The 18,336-nt window shown below is 37.5% G+C and overlaps 1 protein-coding gene and 1 long non-coding RNA gene across 2 annotated transcripts; one reads left to right on the top strand and one right to left on the bottom strand.

Annotated features, from left to right (window-relative positions):
• The first annotated feature begins 9,225 nt into the window (after window positions 1-9,225).
• LOC129751038 (uncharacterized) lies at window positions 9,226-9,888 on the top strand. The gene is made up of 4 exons (XR_008738575.1): window positions 9,226-9,302; window positions 9,374-9,474; window positions 9,542-9,627; window positions 9,687-9,888. It is a non-coding gene; the product is annotated as an uncharacterized LOC129751038 (long non-coding RNA).
• A 6,600-nt stretch (window positions 9,889-16,488) lies between these two features.
• On the bottom strand, window positions 16,489-17,682 carry LOC129756568 (homeobox protein Hox-B3a-like). Its single transcript, XM_055753474.1, has one exon. It carries the CDS (start codon window positions 17,548-17,550, stop codon window positions 16,639-16,641), a length of 912 nt encoding a protein of 303 aa, XP_055609449.1. The 5' UTR covers window positions 17,551-17,682; the 3' UTR covers window positions 16,489-16,638.
• Window positions 17,683-18,336: the final 654 nt, after the last annotated feature.

Here is an 18,336-nt window from a genome sequence, read left to right as displayed (position 1 = left end):
TAGGAAAAAATCTTCATGGGGGGGGGGGGGTTAAACCCCTAAAACCCCACCCCGTTCGCACGGCCTTGCCTTGAACCCCTTGGACACATTGGGCATTGTTAGTTCCACAAAGATGTATCTGTAACATTTGATTTAATATAATGTCAAGCGATTCTTTATACTCGCACTTATTTAATTAGACAAATTTAAATTTTCAATTTTCCTAAAAAAACATTTAGGAAAAACGTTAAGAATGAAATTTTTGAACGTGCTTTCTCGGTTGTAGCTTTGAAACATTTACACAAAGTCTGGCTCTAATTGCATTTAGCCGAATTCTATAACGTGATTTGAAGTAATTTCTGCTGGGTGTGAAAACAACATATAGGAGATTCACCCTTGCAAAGCAATTAAAGGATTCTTCCTAGAAGACAATCTTAGGGTTTAAGCTAGTCCATGGCGATCAACCTTCGTGGATAACTGGAATGTGACAGAACAGGTCCGTTGCCTGGCCAGTTTGAATCAGTCACATTACAACTCTATGGAGCCACCAGGGGATCAGTAAGTCATCCATCCCTACACACTGCAAACATCTTTACTGTCGTTTTATTTAGTATTAGATGACACTTCTAACGAGGTTTCACAGATTGTTCGAGTTTAATGTACACGGAAAATAATAAAAAGGTAAAATTTATCGCGATAGCAAGGTGAAAGCCGTGAAAGCCAAAAAGGTAACTTATACCTTTTCAAGATAAATCTCGTAATGAGAGGAAGTTCACCTTAATTGAGCTGAATAAAAAGATAAAATTCACCTAGAAAAAGAGTAGACTCAAAAACTGTAAAACTTACCTCGTAGCGAGGTGAAGTTGACCTGGGTCGAGCTAAACAAAACGGTACAATTAATCTCGAAAAAAGGTAACTATTTGCCGAAACCATTTAAGGAGGTTAAGCTGTTTCGTTATTCAGGAACAAGTTTTGCTTCGAGCCCAATACGTGGAATTCGAAAAAAACAGTAAATGTTTTCTTAGATTTCATTTAGTAGTGCTAGTTCTCGTCATAAAACTTTACTTATGATACAGATTGGCCGACAGAGCTTCCAAGTCATTCCGGAACATCCCCCAGGTATGATTCCGGAAAAGCCGGACCTGACCGGATTAATCGAAGGAGAAGGACATGAATGTTGATTCAAAGTAATCGAAAGATTCCTTTTAATTCAACCACGGTAAATGAAAAGTTCATATACCAGTATTTCGATAGCAACTTACTACCTTCTCAGTGAACGTTTTCGAAAACGTTCACTGAAGAAGGTAGTAAGTTGCTATCGAAATACTGTTATATGAACTTTTCATTTACCGTGGTTGAATTAAAAGGAATCTTTCGATTACTTTGAATCAGTTGAATCATTCAACCAAGTAGGCTCATACCACAACAACATGAATGTTAACCAAAAGATAAAATGAATCATCTCTTTTTATTAAATTCTTGACGGAAAAAAGATATTTTGAAGATAAGCTGCAGCGTCAGCAAATACTCAAAAAAAAAGACAACAATAACATCTATCTTTCAGGTGCATCCAGCTACATTTTGAATGTTGGTGAATAGTTGTTGAATGAAATTGCTGCATGCGGGAGATCTGTTGAAATCTGTTGAAATGTACACTGGTATTACGATAGTTTAAAACGAGATTTTGATTTTTAACAAAAACTTAACTTTAACCATAAAAAACAGGTGTCCACTTTATTTCGTAAACACCCCTTAATAACTTTTCCTTTGATCTTCCTCATGAAGAGCTTTTTGTCACTCATATGGTCGTCGCCCTCCAGAACCAGGCTTTCTTTCGATGCTCTGATTGTTGTTGTAAAGCTTAGTTCTTTTAGAAATAGGAAACTTTCATTTGCTAATAGCTCGTTTACTAGTAATTGTACATTCATAATTTTGGCCAGGCTTCGGACTCTTTTCAGAGCCCAACAAGAGCGGTGTAAAAATCAGCTCCGCTCTTTGAATTTAGTTGTGAGCGGAGCAAGAGTGGTCGATAGGAGCGGAGTGACCATACACACAGGGAGCGTTTTTCGTCACTCACAAACAGGCTTCGGACGACTCCTGAGGTGTCACTCATAAGTGCGAGAGCAAAGCTTCACAAAGAGGAGTGGAACCCACGCTCTTGTGAGCGCTAAACCGCACACACTCTGCTCATGCTTCCCGGAAAATAAATGTTCGACACTCACTTACATGAGTGATGTGTGCTCCGTCAGTGTAGCTCTTAGAGCGTGCTTTTAGGGAAATTAAGTATGTTTTTAGGAAACCGTCCTTCCCATCATCTGCATAGCGAAAAAAGACGCTCATCAATGGAATTCTTTAGGCAGCGCTTCGAAAGCACAGCGTGCAAGCGCTTGGTGCCGAGATTCAAATTCCAATGGTTTAATGAAATTTATGTAATGTAAAGTAATCGTTTACAGTTACTCAAAAACATATATCAACATTATTATGACAATAGATGAATGGGGAAAATTTCATTATCAAATTAAAAAAAAAACTTGTACGTACATTTTGATGACTGTTTAATGTCACTTGACTTAGAAATTGCATAAAACATCTGGCACTGCCATTTTTTAGATCTCTAAGGGATTCATATGGAATATTTAAGAATTTCACAACTTGCTGAAAATCACATGTTAATCATTTGAATTTTCATAATGCATATTAAACTATGTTTCAAAAAACCGAAAAAGTCCCTCAAAGTCAATTTTTGGCAAAAAAAATCTTGAACTGCGGTCCTTCCACAATCATTAATCACTTTACGTTTCCTTTTCCCACTAATTTTTCGTTTATCCGGGTGTTAGTAGACCAAATATCTAGCTTTGCGTGAATTTTAGTCGCAAAATACTTCCTCTTTGAGTTCAAGTATCGTCAAACAGGGCATCATGTAACAGCGGGGTTAGATGCAACATTTGATTACTACAGCCCTGTTTTATTTTTGATATTATATAATGCAATAAAGTTGTAATCAATACTGATGTTATGAAATCGCTTGGTACATCTTTGTACCTGAAAATAATCACATTTTCATATGTGATGAAAGAAATTAGAGAAACATGAACTATCAAAGAACGAAAGAACATAAGCCGTAAATATCATGAAAATTTCGAAAAAGATACAACGGCTCACCGACAGGACTTGAACCTGCAATCTCCGCTTCGGTACAACGGCGCGTTAGCCAATTCCACCACGGTGAACGTGATGGAACCGGCGAACACGAGCAATCGAGCTCTGCCGATCAACTGCTGGACCTTCTATCGAAACACCATGTATATCCCGCATGTGATCTTTCCCTCTATTGATCTCTCTTGTTTCTCTAACCCCACCCATCGACTCGGGATTTTAGCCGAACGAGCACATGGTCGATTGCTTCGGGTTTGCCGCAACTTATGGTCAGATGAAGAAGCAATCAGTGCCGCTCAAGGTTCCGAGCAGACCAGTTACACAGGGAGGTGTTGCTCTGTTGAAATCAATACTGAGTATTGTAAAAATCAGCTCCGCTCTTTGAATTTAGTTGTGAGCGGAGCAAGAGTGGTCGATAGGAGCGGAGTGACCATACACACAGGGAGCGTTTTTCGTCACTCACAAAACACTCAAAATTGAAATGAGCGCTCTATAAGAGCGTCACCTAAAGAGTACTCCTAAGGTGTACACAATGTGCGTCAAAGTAATTAATTGATGATGCTGTTCGCTTTGGTTCGTATCCAGCTGTTTTTTTTGGAAGATGAATCAAAAAGATAATAACATCAAGCCGGAATAGACGAGAACAATATATTCTAGTATACTTTGGTTTAATATAAGTCTCTATCAAACAACAAACCAAACAAGTCACGCTTACAACCGATCCGAAAGTTCTTTACCGGGTGAAACTAAATTGCTCCCCCACGGTGGTAAAGGTAGCATAAGTCATCTGCAGTATAGTGGTGCTGATTGAACATTGAAAGTTAATTTTGCAGTCCGCTAGCTAGTGTCGAGGATGTTATCAACAAGATTTTTTTTTGGATTTAGATTGTTTTGAATTCGTGAAATAAAATCAATACCTACTAGCCTATACTAGCAAAGAATGCCCCTAAATGTTTGTCAGAAACAAGTCGTTTTCATGGAGTTCTATGTGACTAACAATTGTTACAGGCTACAATTTTGACCAAAATATGCGTTTTTGAAAAACAGTATTTTTAACAAAATTTAAAATAATAACATATCGTCAACTGGGGCAACATGCAACACTTTCAACTAAAATGGCTTCTAAATAACCCACATCCACAGATAATCATAACCTTAATACATCTAAAGTGTTAAGGTTGATGGGATATCAAATTGGCGCAGTCAGAAAAATTATTGGTTTTTTCAGTTATTCTTAATTTTCAAAATACATTTGATTTTCACTATACTAAGAAAAAGTGATAACATGCAACAAACTTAGTTTTAAATGAAAAATCTAATGAAAAAGTATATAAATGTATTGTTTTTGATAAATTTTTGATGCCATAAAAACCATTACGCATAAAAATACCAATTTCAGTAAATTTAGGATCTGTTGAAACTGATTTTTGAATTTTTTTGTGAACATAAGGATGCTGCATACATTTAGGGGTAAAAAATACAAAAAAATACTACAGAAAAATTAAACCAGAAAAAAAGTTTGTAGGTGATATCATTAAGCCAATCCGTCATACTGGGGAAAGTATTTTACGGCATCGAAAAATGTTAAAATTTGTACATCTATTGCTCGATTTTTTAAATTATTTTTAATTTTTTTTTTTTGATTTTTTTAAATTTTGAATGAAAATGAAAAACTTTAAAATATTAACTTAAGATGTGAGAAATTATTTCATCATCATTTTGTAGGCATTAAAAGACAACTTTATTGCATTATATAATATCAAAAATAAAACAGGGCTGTAGTAATCAAATGTTGCATCTAACCCCGCTGTTACATGATGCCCTGTTTGACGATACTTGAACTCAAAGAGGAAGTATTTTGCGACTAAAATTCACGCAAAGCTAGATATTTGGTCTACTAACACCCGGATAAACGAAAAATTAGTGGGAAAAGGAAACGTAAAGTGATTAATGATTGTGGAAGGACCGCAGTTCAAGATTTTTTTTGCCAAAAATTGACTTTGAGGGACTTTTTCGGTTTTTTGAAACATAGTTTAATATGCATTATGAAAATTCAAATGATTAACATGTGATTTTCAGCAAGTTGTGAAATTCTTAAATATTCCATATGAATCCCTTAGAGATCTAAAAAATGGCAGTGCCAGATGTTTTATGCAATTTCTAAGTCAAGTGACATTAAACAGTCATCAAAATGTACGTACAAGTTTTTTTTTAATTTGATAATGAAATTTTCCCCATTCATCTATTGTCATAATAATGTTGATATATGTTTTTGAGTAACTGTAAACGATTACTTTACATTACATAAATTTCATTAAACCATTGGAATTTGAATCTCGGTACCGAGGCTATGGAACCGATGATTTGTGATGAACGACAAAACTTATGAAAAACTCTATTTCAAACAAATTCCAGCGTTTGAGTCCTATACCATGTCTGCTCGTGGCACGGTGCCGAGCATATTGAAGAATGTATTTAATGGTTGTTTTGTATAAAATATAATAATTTGCCAAAATTCTGTTCTTGTGGAAAAAATCAACAATTTTCAAAACGAAAACTTTGGTTTTTGCTGTTTTTAAAAGCCTTAAAAGAGTAATATTGTATGTACCTTTCGTAACCTACGATCTATTCTAACCTCTACTATATATCTAAGGGTCCAGCGCCGATTGACCGACGCATAGAGCTGAGATAAAAGATCTCCACTTCACGTCTTCACTTGCTGCCAGCCAAGGTTCAGCGGATTTCAGCGGCTAGACTACGCCTCCACGAGCTTTTGGCCCTGCCTCTTCTTCGATGCCCATCTGGATTCCAGTCAAGCACTTCTCGTTTTCATCTTTTTGCAGCGTGTGCCCAATCCATCTCCACGTACGTTCACGAATCTCGATTTCTAGCGCCTTTTGATGATACCGGCTATGTAGTTCCTCATTTGAGATCCAGTTGCCAGACGCGGATAATGTTACGCAGCGATTCACAAACACTTGCAGTTTTCGCGTCGTCACTGCATATGTGCACCAAGTTTCACACCCGTACAACAATACGGATTTTAAGTTTGAGTTGAAGATTCGGATCTTAGTTCGTAGAGAGATCTGGCGTGATGTTTCGGAGACTCGTAAACGCAAATCGGGCTTTTCTTATCCGGGTATCGATGTCGTTCTTGGTACCGTAAAACGGGGTAACTTTGATCACCGGGGTAATTTTGACCAACAATAAATTTTTGAACACTACCATCAATAACTCAGTCTATACTTTAAATTTTTTAAAATTGTTTTCTACATTTCAAAGCCTATTTATTGATAATCAAATTGGCAAAATTTGGTTTGTATTTGAAATTTTTTTCTGTTAGTAAAAATTTAATTTCAAAATCTTTAAATATCTAGGTTTTCTACACTGAACCTCGAAAATACCGAAACTTGAGAACTTTCCCCGCCAATCCGAATGAAACTCCGTCCCTACAGGTTTGGCTATTGGAGGCATAACCCAAAGTTAAGATTTATTTATCAGATTCTAGGCTTCAGCCTTTGATCCTAACTAGTTACAACACATCTATGATAAAAACATCTTAAGACTATTTTTTATTTGTTCTCTGGACAAAGTCAGTTTGATTACATCAGCATGTGCGTTGTAAAGCGCCATCATTCTATAGATTGGTTCATTACGAGCGTAATTCTGTATTCGATTTGGAAGCTGAAACGGTCTCACGTTGCGCAAACTGCTACGTCCTTCATTTGGAGAAATTTGTGATACTAAATATGGCGAAAAGTACTTTCCACTGATCAAGTCCTTTAAAAACAGCGCATCTGTTGATTTCCTCCGAGTTTCGAGTGATTCCAGTCCAACTAACATACACAATGATCTGTATTCCGGCATTTCTTCTTGCCATCCAAGATTCCTTAAGGCGTATTTCAGAAATCTTTTTTGAACCCTTTCAATCCTGTTTTTATGAACGTTATAATACGGCTGCCACACTATACTGGCGTATTCAATAGTGGTTCGGATAAGCCCAACATAAATAGAGACAATAGTGTAAGGATTGTCCAGCTCGTTACAAATCCTGCTTACCATTCCGTACATAGAGTTTGCTTTGGCTACGACTTGTTCAACATGTTTTGAGAAACTGAGTTCTTCATCCAACTCGACTCCCAGATCTTTCACGGAGGATTTTCTAGCTATGGCACAGCTGTTCTCGAAACGATATTCGTGCACAATATTACTCACTTTCCGGGAAAAGGTTATCACATTACACTTTGAGGCATTGATTTTCAATCCGAAACTGCTGCAACACTCTGAAAATCTATGAAGCGCATTTTGTAGGGTCAAACAATCCTTTGGGTGTCGCACAGGGAGGAACAGTTTTAGATCATCTGCGTATATCAACACAAACACGTCATGCAGCATTCCGGGAAACTCGTTCATAACAGTGACGAAAAGAAGGGGTCCCAAGTGACTCCCTTGTGGTACGCCGCTGTTGACTGAGAATACCCTGGATCTCGCATTCCCTATCTTCACAAACTGGACTCTTTCTTTCAGGTACGAACGAATCCACTGAAGACAAATTCCGGTGATCCCATTTTTACACAGTACTGACAGGAGAGCATTTAAGTTAATCACGTCAAAAGCCTTTGACATGTCGGTATATATAGCGTCGACTTGAAAACCCTGCATCATCCATTGTGAAGTTCGAGAGACGAATTCTGCCAAGTTCGTAACCGTTGATCGCTTTTTCAAAAAGCCATGCTGAAAGTCCGACATTTTCCCTTCTAACCAGGGATACATTTGGTCGTAAATTATGCTCTCGAACAGTTTGGGTATGGCAGACAGAATTGCTATCCCACGATAGTTTTCAGCAGGCAGTTTTGAACCATTTTTATGGATTGGCACAATGTGGGAGATTTTCCAAAATTTCGGAAACTGACCTCTACGAATTGAAGTTGAGAAGAGCATTAACAACGGCTCCACCAAGGCGTTAACGCATTTTTTAAGAAAGGAATTAGGAATTCCATCAGGTCCACTCCCTTTGGATTCATCAAGCAGCAAAATTTTTCGTCGAACATCCGTGATCGATATTCTCAGCTCAGGAATGACTTCTGCCGCGGTTTGGAATTCTAGCTCTGGAACTGTATCGTTTACGCTGTAAATGCGGTGGAAATATTCGGCAAATAATTCCGAAGCCTCATCGAGCGTTTTCGCGTTTTTGTTGTTATAAGATATATTTTTCGGGACCAACTTTGTCTTACGTTTGGAGTTGACATACTTCCAAAAACGTTTCGGTTCTGATTGAATACCTCTTTGAAGTTCATTCAAATAGGTGATACGTTGGGCTCTATGCAAAGTATTGAAAGCATTGGCCGCGATTCGGTAAGCAGTTTTATCCAGCTGAGTTTTACTTTTACGATACTTTTTATATTTCTTCCTTTTATCTTTGAGAAGGCAAATTGTTTCGGCGTTAAACCATTCAGGATACTTAGTTCGATTCGGCCTTTCTATAAATGTTCTACAATGTTCTAGCAATATGCCGTAAACAACATTATAGAAAGACAAAACGTTGAAATCAACAGCGTTTTCGACTGAGCGATAATTTTCAGAAAGGTTATCGAAAACACCAAAATTGCTTAAAAAGTCAAAAATGCTTTGAGCGCGCGGTCTGGCGGTATCAACGTTAAAATTGTCGTTCGGTATAAATACGTTATTCCATTCAATCCTCAGCAGTGATTGAGAAACAGCTACATCATCGAAACTCTTCCAATCAATCATGACCTTGTTTTCCTGAGCAGGCCCTGTGTCCGCGTAATGCACTTTATCTACAGTGACACTAATTACCATTGCGTTGTGATGAATTTCATTTTGTAGCAGCGGTACACATTCATCCATTTGGCAGTTCTCCTCGTCGTTTGTAAACACCAAATCAAGAAAACGATTGTTTTGATTTGGAATTCCACAAATCTGAAGCAGGTCCGAAGCAGCCATATCGTCAACAAGAATGACTTCTTCTGGTAAGCGAACATTATACGGCAAGAGATGAAGATCAGTATCTTTTTCTCGAAACCAAGTGGCATTTTTCAAATTGAAATCGCCAATAATTATCACTTTGCTTTCAGGCGACGCGCAATCAATAAGCGTTTTTATACTTGCCGTATGAGAGCAATAACGCTCACAACTGGAACCAGGAGGTAAGTAAATGCAGCAAATCAAAGCTTCCGTTCCGTTGAACATTAGTTTTACGGTAACTTCTTCGTTACAGGTAGACTCGTTAATTAAAGTGCTGGTAAAACGATTGTTAACAGCAATCAAAACTCCCCCTCCTGAAGTCTTATCGGAATTCGAAGTTGTACGGTCACAGCGGTAAGTTGAAAAACATTCAGGAAAGATCATTCGATCATTTATAGTCGAATCCAAATTTGTTTCACAGAACGCATACACGTCGTAGTCGAGCTCGAGCGAAGATAAAAAAACGGCCTCAAGTCTTTTCCTGCTGCGGATGCTGTTAACGTTCTGGTAATAGATACTCAGACTATCCTTTTTGGTCAGCGAGCAATTGTGTACTCTATTTTCAGGTAGATTGATACGTGCCCGAAACAGAGACTCGTTGGGGAAATTTTGAGACGGTAAACTATTGCTGGCAGAACGAGATCTGCATTGTTCGATCCGTGCGCCGTGCCAAAGAGGAATCGGCGATTGGCTGATCAGCACTGACTGTTGGTTGAGCGACGGGAGCAGCGGCAGTGGAGACGGTAGAGAGATGTTGCGGTCCGAAGCGAAATATATCGGCTCTGCGAGTGAATTTGAATTCAAATTCACGGAAATAAATTCCTTTCTGCCAAGTGGAGGCTGAAAGGGCCCTTTCCTTGTTCTCAATGCCAATTCCCACCTTGAATGACACGTACGACAACTCTTCCAAACGCTTTCCCTGTGGTACTAGTTTTACAACTTCTATTTCAGAATCAATACCCAAATTCGATTTTACCAACTTAACGATTTCATCTACTGTTGTTTGAGGGTCGAACTTTGAGAGATGCAGCCAAAATTTCGGATGTTCTTGAACAATTTTAATCGAACCGACCGAGTCAACTTTGCAACCTTCGGTTTGTACTCTTTGATTGGGAGTTGATTGGGCATGGTTCGAGTTTAGGTTCGTGCGATTACGTTTAGCGCTTAGAGGTGGAAACATAAAGCTTCCCGGGCGCTTTGGTGTACGGGGATTGTTAATATCAAGAATTGCATTTATCTTTTCGCTATTTATTTTGATTTCGTTTCTCAGCTCTTCCAGGACTCGATTGTGTTGGACTTCCATTTGAAGCACAGCAGCATTAGTGGATGCTAATGCTGCTGTGAAAGTTGCGTTTTGCATTATTTTGTTACAAGCAAAACACATCCGACGAATTTGTGTGTTTTGCTTGATGGCTTCGTACAATTCTGGAGAAATTTTAACGCACTTCAAATGGAACACAGACTTACAGAAACCTTTGCAGATGATGGCTGTTTCTCGGGGGACGGGTGTTGCGCAAGAATTACAGCAGTCTACCATTTTGGCTCAGGCGTTCTCGGGTTTGTATCGGCGAAACGAGTTTCTGTGAAACAACGTAAATATTTCCGGAACACTTCGAGCTTTTTGGATGAGGCTTTGTTTTAAAAAATCAAAAATGCAAATTTTCTTATTTTAAAATTTGAATTTACATTAAAAAACGGAAAATTATGGACTTCAAAACGATTTGTAAACATAAACAAACGACTTCTTCTTCTTCTCCGAGAGCCCCGCTCACTCCTCGCCTACTTACTGTTAAAGTCGGAGAATCTAGTGTATCAAAAAACCTTGATCACATCTAGAAAAAAATCACAAACCCAGAATCCCGTTAGAGAAATCTCCAGCTATATTCCCCACTTTTTCCCCTATTTATTTTTGACGACAATTTTATTTGTCGCGATTCTATGGAATATTTTAATGTATGATATTATATAATGTGATTAGGGACCATTCAAATATTACGTAACGCTTTTAGGGGTGGGGAGGGGGTGTAGCTGTTGGTTACGCTTTGTGGTATTTTCTTAGAAATTTTGAGACGAATGTGTTACGTAGGGGGGGGGGGGGTGAAAATGCTCGAAAATTGCGTTAAGTAATATTTGAACGGCCCCTTACCTTTTTACACTAGCGGTACGCCAAGTTGAATTACTCCAAACACTTCGATATAAAAAAAATGACGAAAGCGTTAAAGTTTGTGGGACCTTTGTTTCAAAAAAGTGTCTATGTACACAACACATTACCTTATTAATTTTGTGAACAACAGTTTAGTTTAATGATATTATTTGCAAATACGGCGCTTTGGTACTAAACAATTTATAACGTAATTTCATAGTCAAGAAGACTTAAAAGGAAAAAATATAATATTTAGCCGCTAGCGCTATGTTGGTTTTCAAGAATTAAAAGCAAAAACATAAATGGGATTAAAAGAAATATTTCAAATCGATTTTCTGGCTATTTGAAATCAATAAAATATGCTTGGTTAGCATAACATAGAATACATCAAATGAAAAATCGATATTTGATTTAACTCTCAAGGGCTGAGATTTTCCTAAAAAAACGATCCGAACTCAGGATTTTTATTTTTTTTTTGTATTTTCTCGGCTGTTGACATACAAATGAGTAACATATGTTGAACTCGTTGAACTGTATTATGATCACAGTCATCAAATCTCATGAGGTCTCTTCTTCAGAGCATGCTGTGTACGAGTGTAGGATATCGAAATATTGAAATATTAATGAAGATCATGTATTCTAAAAAATATGCATCTATCAATTCAGTATTAAAACCTACTTTTTTATATCAACTAAATGAAAATATTCCGTGATAAGCTGACCTTTGTTTCAACTTCTTTAAATTCTCTTTTCAAACGATCTCTTTTTAAACGTCTTGGTCCTTGACATCCCTTTTCGTTTCCAAACTACTCATTGGAAGGAATAGTCACTTATACCGTATTTTTTTCACCTGGAGGCAAACTAGAGGCAACCCAGGTTCGCTCTAACTGCTGTCATCGTGCTCATTTATTGCTCGAGAGGCAACCTAGGTTCGCTCGAAAAACGGACGGAGTCGCCCTTAGAAGAAAGTCAGTTTTGCGAGAAGTTCACCAATACTCTCAACGTTGTTGTCAAAACATTAAACAGCTGTTTTTGGCTGAAAGCAAAACAGTTGAAATAATGAACGGGAAAATGATTATTGCCGCGTATTTGAACCTCTCAGCCAAGCTATATAGTACTATCTGCTGTCCAGTGCAATCCGGACACGAAAAAAGGCAATCCGGATGTGAAGAACCGAATGAAGAAATCCAGAAGGGAGAACAAAATGACAGCTGCATGTAAACATTGCGCTCGTTCTCACGCACACCTACGTATGGAATAACTCGAAACCCGAAACTCGCTTTTTTATTCTGACGATTCCAGAGCCAAATCCGGAATCAAAAAAAAATACGCCATTAGTGACTGTAAAAAATCCGGAACAACCGTAGAGAAAACCAATTTTCAAAACAAATCTAAACATTCCCGATTTTACAAAGGCCAATTCAAAATGATATACTAGGCTGTAAATGATTAATTAACCATTAAGCCATTTTACTATAATTAAACAATGTTTTTTTCCAAGGGTTTCACGACTTTTTTTAAAGGGCATTTTCAAACGTACACAAAAATCGTTTGAAAAAATCCAGTTATGATTATTAAAGAATAATTCATTTATGATGCATGTGTCTTAGAAGCTCATAACATCAAAATCAAAAAAATTAGTAGTAAGGCAGCTTAACAAAAGAAGCGATTTTACAATTACTCCGAATGGTATGGGAGAGTGGGGAATCATGGGCCACTTTTTTTCATTGTTCCATAACTTTTTTATTATAAAAGACAAAATGAAAATAAAAAATGGTATGGTTTTCTACATTTTCAAGGTATCATTGTTGTTATTTTTTCTACGTTGTGTGGTGGGAGTCCATATAATTTTTTTCTTCATTTACTCTGAGGTGTATGACTTAAACACAGAGCGCTATTTGTTAAGAATTCTCTTTTTCCCACTCAGATGCGAACGCTCTCACACTTGCCGTCCGAGTCACTTACAGCTCGTGTAAACTCGGGTAACGAGTGGAGCACGATCAGCGAAAGAGGATTACACTCGGAAGCCGAACTGAAAACAGTGTTGTTTTCTCCCGGCTCTTTGTTGTTTGAGAAGAGCGACCAACCCTGCAGATAGGAAAAACGTATTTTAAGTTCTGAATGTGTATAAAAACATAAAAATATAGGTGGTTCAAGATGTGTGGCCCACGATTCCCCACAAGCTATGATTTGCAAATTGGTTGCGTTTGTGTGACTTATTGATGTTTCATCAAAAATTCCTTTTCCACGTGAAAGATCATGACAAAGCTAAGATCATAAGCGTATGGGCATATTTTTGTTATGCACTTTAGGTTCCCCATCGATGAAATTAGCGAGTGTTTTTTTAATTATGTAAGTAAATTTTTCTAACTTTTTTTAGCTTGATAATTAAAAGAAGCATATGATGCGTATTTCAGTTAATAAGTAACATATAGGAATATATGCTCACGCAAAGCGACGTCGATGACAGTTGGTTTGAGATTTTTATCTCAACACACATCTGAGATATTAAAAGTGGCCCACGATTCCCCATGGCCCACGATACCCCCTCTCCCTACGTTTTACGCATTGCGTTTTATACGAGAATTTTCGACCAAAATACAATCTTGGAACAACAACAACTTTCCTGTTTCAAACCCAATCGAGTTACAGTCTTTGGGTGAAATATTTGTCTCAACTTAGGCTTTAAGAAAATCAATCATAAAAAACAATCGGCTAGCGATGAAAAAAGTTATTGATGAAAAACCAGTATTTATCGTTCCTCCCGGGCAAAATGCCTTAAAATTTATTCACGTTTGAGACTCAAGCAACTCCTCCCTATGGTGAGTGACCCTATGGTGGTGAGCTAATAAATAATTCTGACTTGGAGCGAGTGAAATTTATCTTGTTTCATTCATCCTAAACTATGATAAGTGTACTGGGGTTCGTTAAATTATTAAAATTACAAAAAATACTGTTATGGTAAAGTAGCCATAACTTATTCAATTTTCAACCGATTTTGATAAATAACCACTTGAAATCTTTGTTTTAAATTGACATTCTAGCACAGAAGAAATTTTTTTAAATGGTACCATCAAGGCTAAAACTTTCGCTGAAACAAAATTTTCTCTAAAAAAATGCGCTTTTTTTAATTTTTTCTATCATAAAGTCACTAATATCAACAATACTGTTGATCATACGCAAAAACAGTGTTGAGATGATCGATAGAAAATCTATTCACCTTTAATATGCAAAAGAGGGATTTCAAATTACTGTTATGCCGTCCGAGATATTTTCATCTAAGTACAAGAACTTTTTTTATTTTTCCAAAATTTCATATTTGGAGCATAACTCAAAAACGGTTCTACTGAGATTTTTTTGAATTTCATTTTCGGATTCAGTGCTCGATTTTACATTGAAAATGACCTTCAGTTTACTAAGTTCAAAAATGCTGTAAACTAGTGTATTTGAAAAAGATTTGTGAGCCGGCGCAAATAAAACCGGCTTTCGTTCTCTTGAAAAAAAAAATCTTCAAAATGATAATAAATTCTTCAGAAAGATGTTTTAAAATGAAAACTTTCATTCGCAATCAACGTTTCACACTGAGATTCAAAAGGAAAAACCTCACTCGATAAAATCTCAATCTAATCAACCTTGCTTAAAACAGAAATAAAATAAGAAAATTCTTATTATAAACCAGATTAAACTGAACTTTTAACAGTACGTTTTCTATTTTTTTTAATATATAACTGGCCTTTAACATTCATCAGGTAGAACTGACAGTGTTTTAAAAAGTTGTGGTATATACAGCTTTTTCTGAATTGGAAAACTTTCATTGTTCAAGATTTTGCACAAATATTATTCCATGGTATCTCTGCCCTCAAAAAAGTAGTTTTTCTGCTCGTGACTCTCAGGCTGAGAAAGCGTTGAAATTCAAGACAAGAACCGTTTGTGATGCTTACGAAGAGATTACCGAACATCACACTGAGATTCAAAAAGGGAAAATCTCGTTCAAAAAAAACTCAATCTCATGAGATTTCGCAACCTTGATTTATAGTGCTATTTTTATAGTCATTTAGTGATAATTTTTTTTTTATATTTAAAAAGTAAGAACATTTTGCAAGAGTAAGTCCGTATTGGACAAATGGATAGGAACCCTATCAAATGGTAAACTTTGAAGAAAAAATGAAAATGGAAATAGTGGGTAGGGCCAAGAGGAATGTGTGCAGGTAAAATTTCTTTTGTATTTTTTTAGCTCAAACTATTTGCCCCTAAATGTATGCACCATTATAGTTATTTTCCGGATTATAAATGTTTTTAAATTCTTATTTAATTTTTGGCATTTCGGCGAGTTGTGAAAATTCAAGGTAGAATATTTAGAAAGAACATGAAAGTATTATAGGTGGAAAGATCAAAGCTAGAGCGCTTTGGGTAGAAGAAATTGAATAGTTGGTGAAAATGTGAGCAGGGCTTTTGTTGTGTGAACAGCTTTTTAACTACTTGCGTGATTCTTTGCCGCGTGCCGATGGGTTTCTTCATCGCTTCCTATCAACATTGAAACGGCGCGCGGCAAAGAATCACGCAAGTAGTTAAAAAGCTGTTCACACAACAAAAGCCCTGCTCACATTTTCACCAACTATTCAATTTCTTCTACCCAAAGCGCTCTAGCTTTGATCTTTCCACCTATAATACTTTCATGTTCTTTCTAAATATTCTACCTTGAATTTTCACAACTCGCCGAAATGCCAAAAATTAAATAAGAATATATCCCAGCGGCGATTAAAATAAGATAACAAATGTTTTTAAAAGAAAAAGTTAAAAAGCAAGGTAAAATTGATAAACTAGCATTTGTAAATATTATAAAGGTGTTTTGTATCCTTTGTGATCAAGAAAACTCGTAAAAACTCTCGAAAATAGAAGCTGACCAATGTTACCCCAAAGCATCGGATTCAAAACAGAGATGAAATCGATTTTTAAATCAAATTTAAAGTAGTCTAATAAATTTCTGCAACCATGTTTTACCATTCAAATTTGGTTCTTTTTGCGTGAGCCAGACAAAAAATATTTTAAGGGGGCCCCCTTTGCCTTTCCTATTTTCCATTTGCTTGATTAGTTCTCGAGTTATGCAAAAAATGTATGAACGTCATTCCATCCATTTTTTATGACGAAAATCATGTTGAGTTAAATATATGGAAATAGTTTTTCTTTCAATATGAGTAAGAAATCTTCAAGTGTTGTAGTAATTTGGATTTTATATTTTATGTTTATGTTTCATAAAACTATGTATCAATATTTTAACTTTTGTAACATCTTAAACAATCATATACATTTTCACTTAAATCTATAAAGCACCTTAACATGACCCTACTCGTCAAACACTCGCAATCAACAACAGTCTAGTGAAAACTTTTGCTAAAATCCCACGGATGGTGCTGTTGTTGTAGCAGCGAGATTCCTTCGATCTTCGGCTTCAGTTCCGGTTGCTCTCGGCGCATGGCGTGTGACTCTTCGCCGTCGGAACTGTGGCCACCGGTGCAGCACGATTGCTGTTGTTGTTGTGATCGACATGGTGAAGAAGTGTTGGCAGAACTACTAGGGGATGCTGCCGGACTTCCGGCGCAGATCGGGGCGTCTCCCTTCTTGCGCTTGACGCGACGATTCTGGAACCAAATCTTGACCTGCTTCTCGGACAAACGCAGCCGGTTGGCGATTTCGATCCGTCGCAATCGGGTGAGGTACATGTTGGAGGCGAATTCACGCTCCAGTTCTAGCAGTTGGGTGCTGGTGAAGGCCGTGCGGATACGCTTGCTCGATAGCTCATCGTCGATCAAGTAGCTCTGTCCATCGAGGGGCGTGGGCGATGGCGTTGAAGACTTACTAACGGGTGCGGTTGAGGTTTTTGGGAGCGTGGCCGATGATGAACTATAGGGGGCGTAACGTTCCGGAGTTTTTTCGCAACGGTACAACTTCCGGTAATAATCCTCTTTGGGGGAGAATTTCAGCGGTTGCACATCCGTCGGCTGGTACAGCATTTTCGGGGAAAGATCAAGTCCAAGGCTCTGAGGCTGAGGAATCGGCACGTGATGCGGTGAAAACTGAAGTTGCTGGGCAGCAGCTAGTTGTTGCTGTTGCTGCTGCTGTTGTAATCCAAGTGAGAACAGGTAACTTCCAACGTAACAGGCCGAATACGGCAAAGTGGCAGGTGGAGTCACCGGAAGTTGAGTAAACTGACTGTAGTTGTACATGGTATTCTTAGCCGGAGTCGGCTTATCACTGATCAACGAATCCACTAGGAATGATCGAGACATTTTTCGATAGTCTTTTGAAACACTTATCACTCTCAACAAATGATACAAGATCACGGTTTTCCTTTCGTTCTTCCAGAACGTACACAAATGGAAACGGATAACCAAAAAAGGCACCAAAACCAGCTCGAAGTTGTTTGCTTGAGAACCAAACGAGAACTATGCTTCCTGGAGGATGAGGGAACGCTTTTATAGGTGACCCGAAGGATCCGAAAAGATCTCGTCCCCTCCACCTTTTTTCTTGGTTTTTGGCATTTCATTCATCCCTTCGTGTATCCTTTTTCCCACCTTCGAAGGAAAGGCTGGGTCAAAGCAAGGACTCGCTCGGTGAAACAGATCCCTTTTACCCACCACGCGTTCGCCCTTCTGAATGGACTGACGGCGAACGGCAAGGTGAGGGAAAGGTTCGAGAAAGGCGGCAACAAAGGGCAGTGTTGTACGTATTGTTTTTTTTTTTTTTGTGAATGGAATTTTTCAGGATCGAATCTAACGATTGAAAGTTGATTTGTGGTCTGAAAATACCTTTCCTTAAAAAGTGTAGAATATTCAACATAAATGTAAGCTCCTGAACCAAGGCTAAATCAAAGAAAATTCTAATATTCTACAAATAAGAAAATAAATAATAATAACTCCGCAAATATTTAGGAAAGTGAATATACGGATCAATTCTATCATATAAATGATATTTTATTTATCGGGATCGTTCCGTTGTATAATTAGTTATCAAAACCATTTTCAAATTTTCTGTTGCATATGATGCAAAGTAAACCTCGCTTATAACTTGAAGTT

The sequence above is a fragment of the Uranotaenia lowii genome, chromosome 3, assembly GCF_029784155.1.
Source record: "Uranotaenia lowii strain MFRU-FL chromosome 3, ASM2978415v1, whole genome shotgun sequence".
NCBI classification, from domain to species: domain Eukaryota; kingdom Metazoa; phylum Arthropoda; class Insecta; order Diptera; family Culicidae; genus Uranotaenia; species Uranotaenia lowii.
This window is presented reverse-complemented; position numbering and strand designations above follow the sequence as displayed.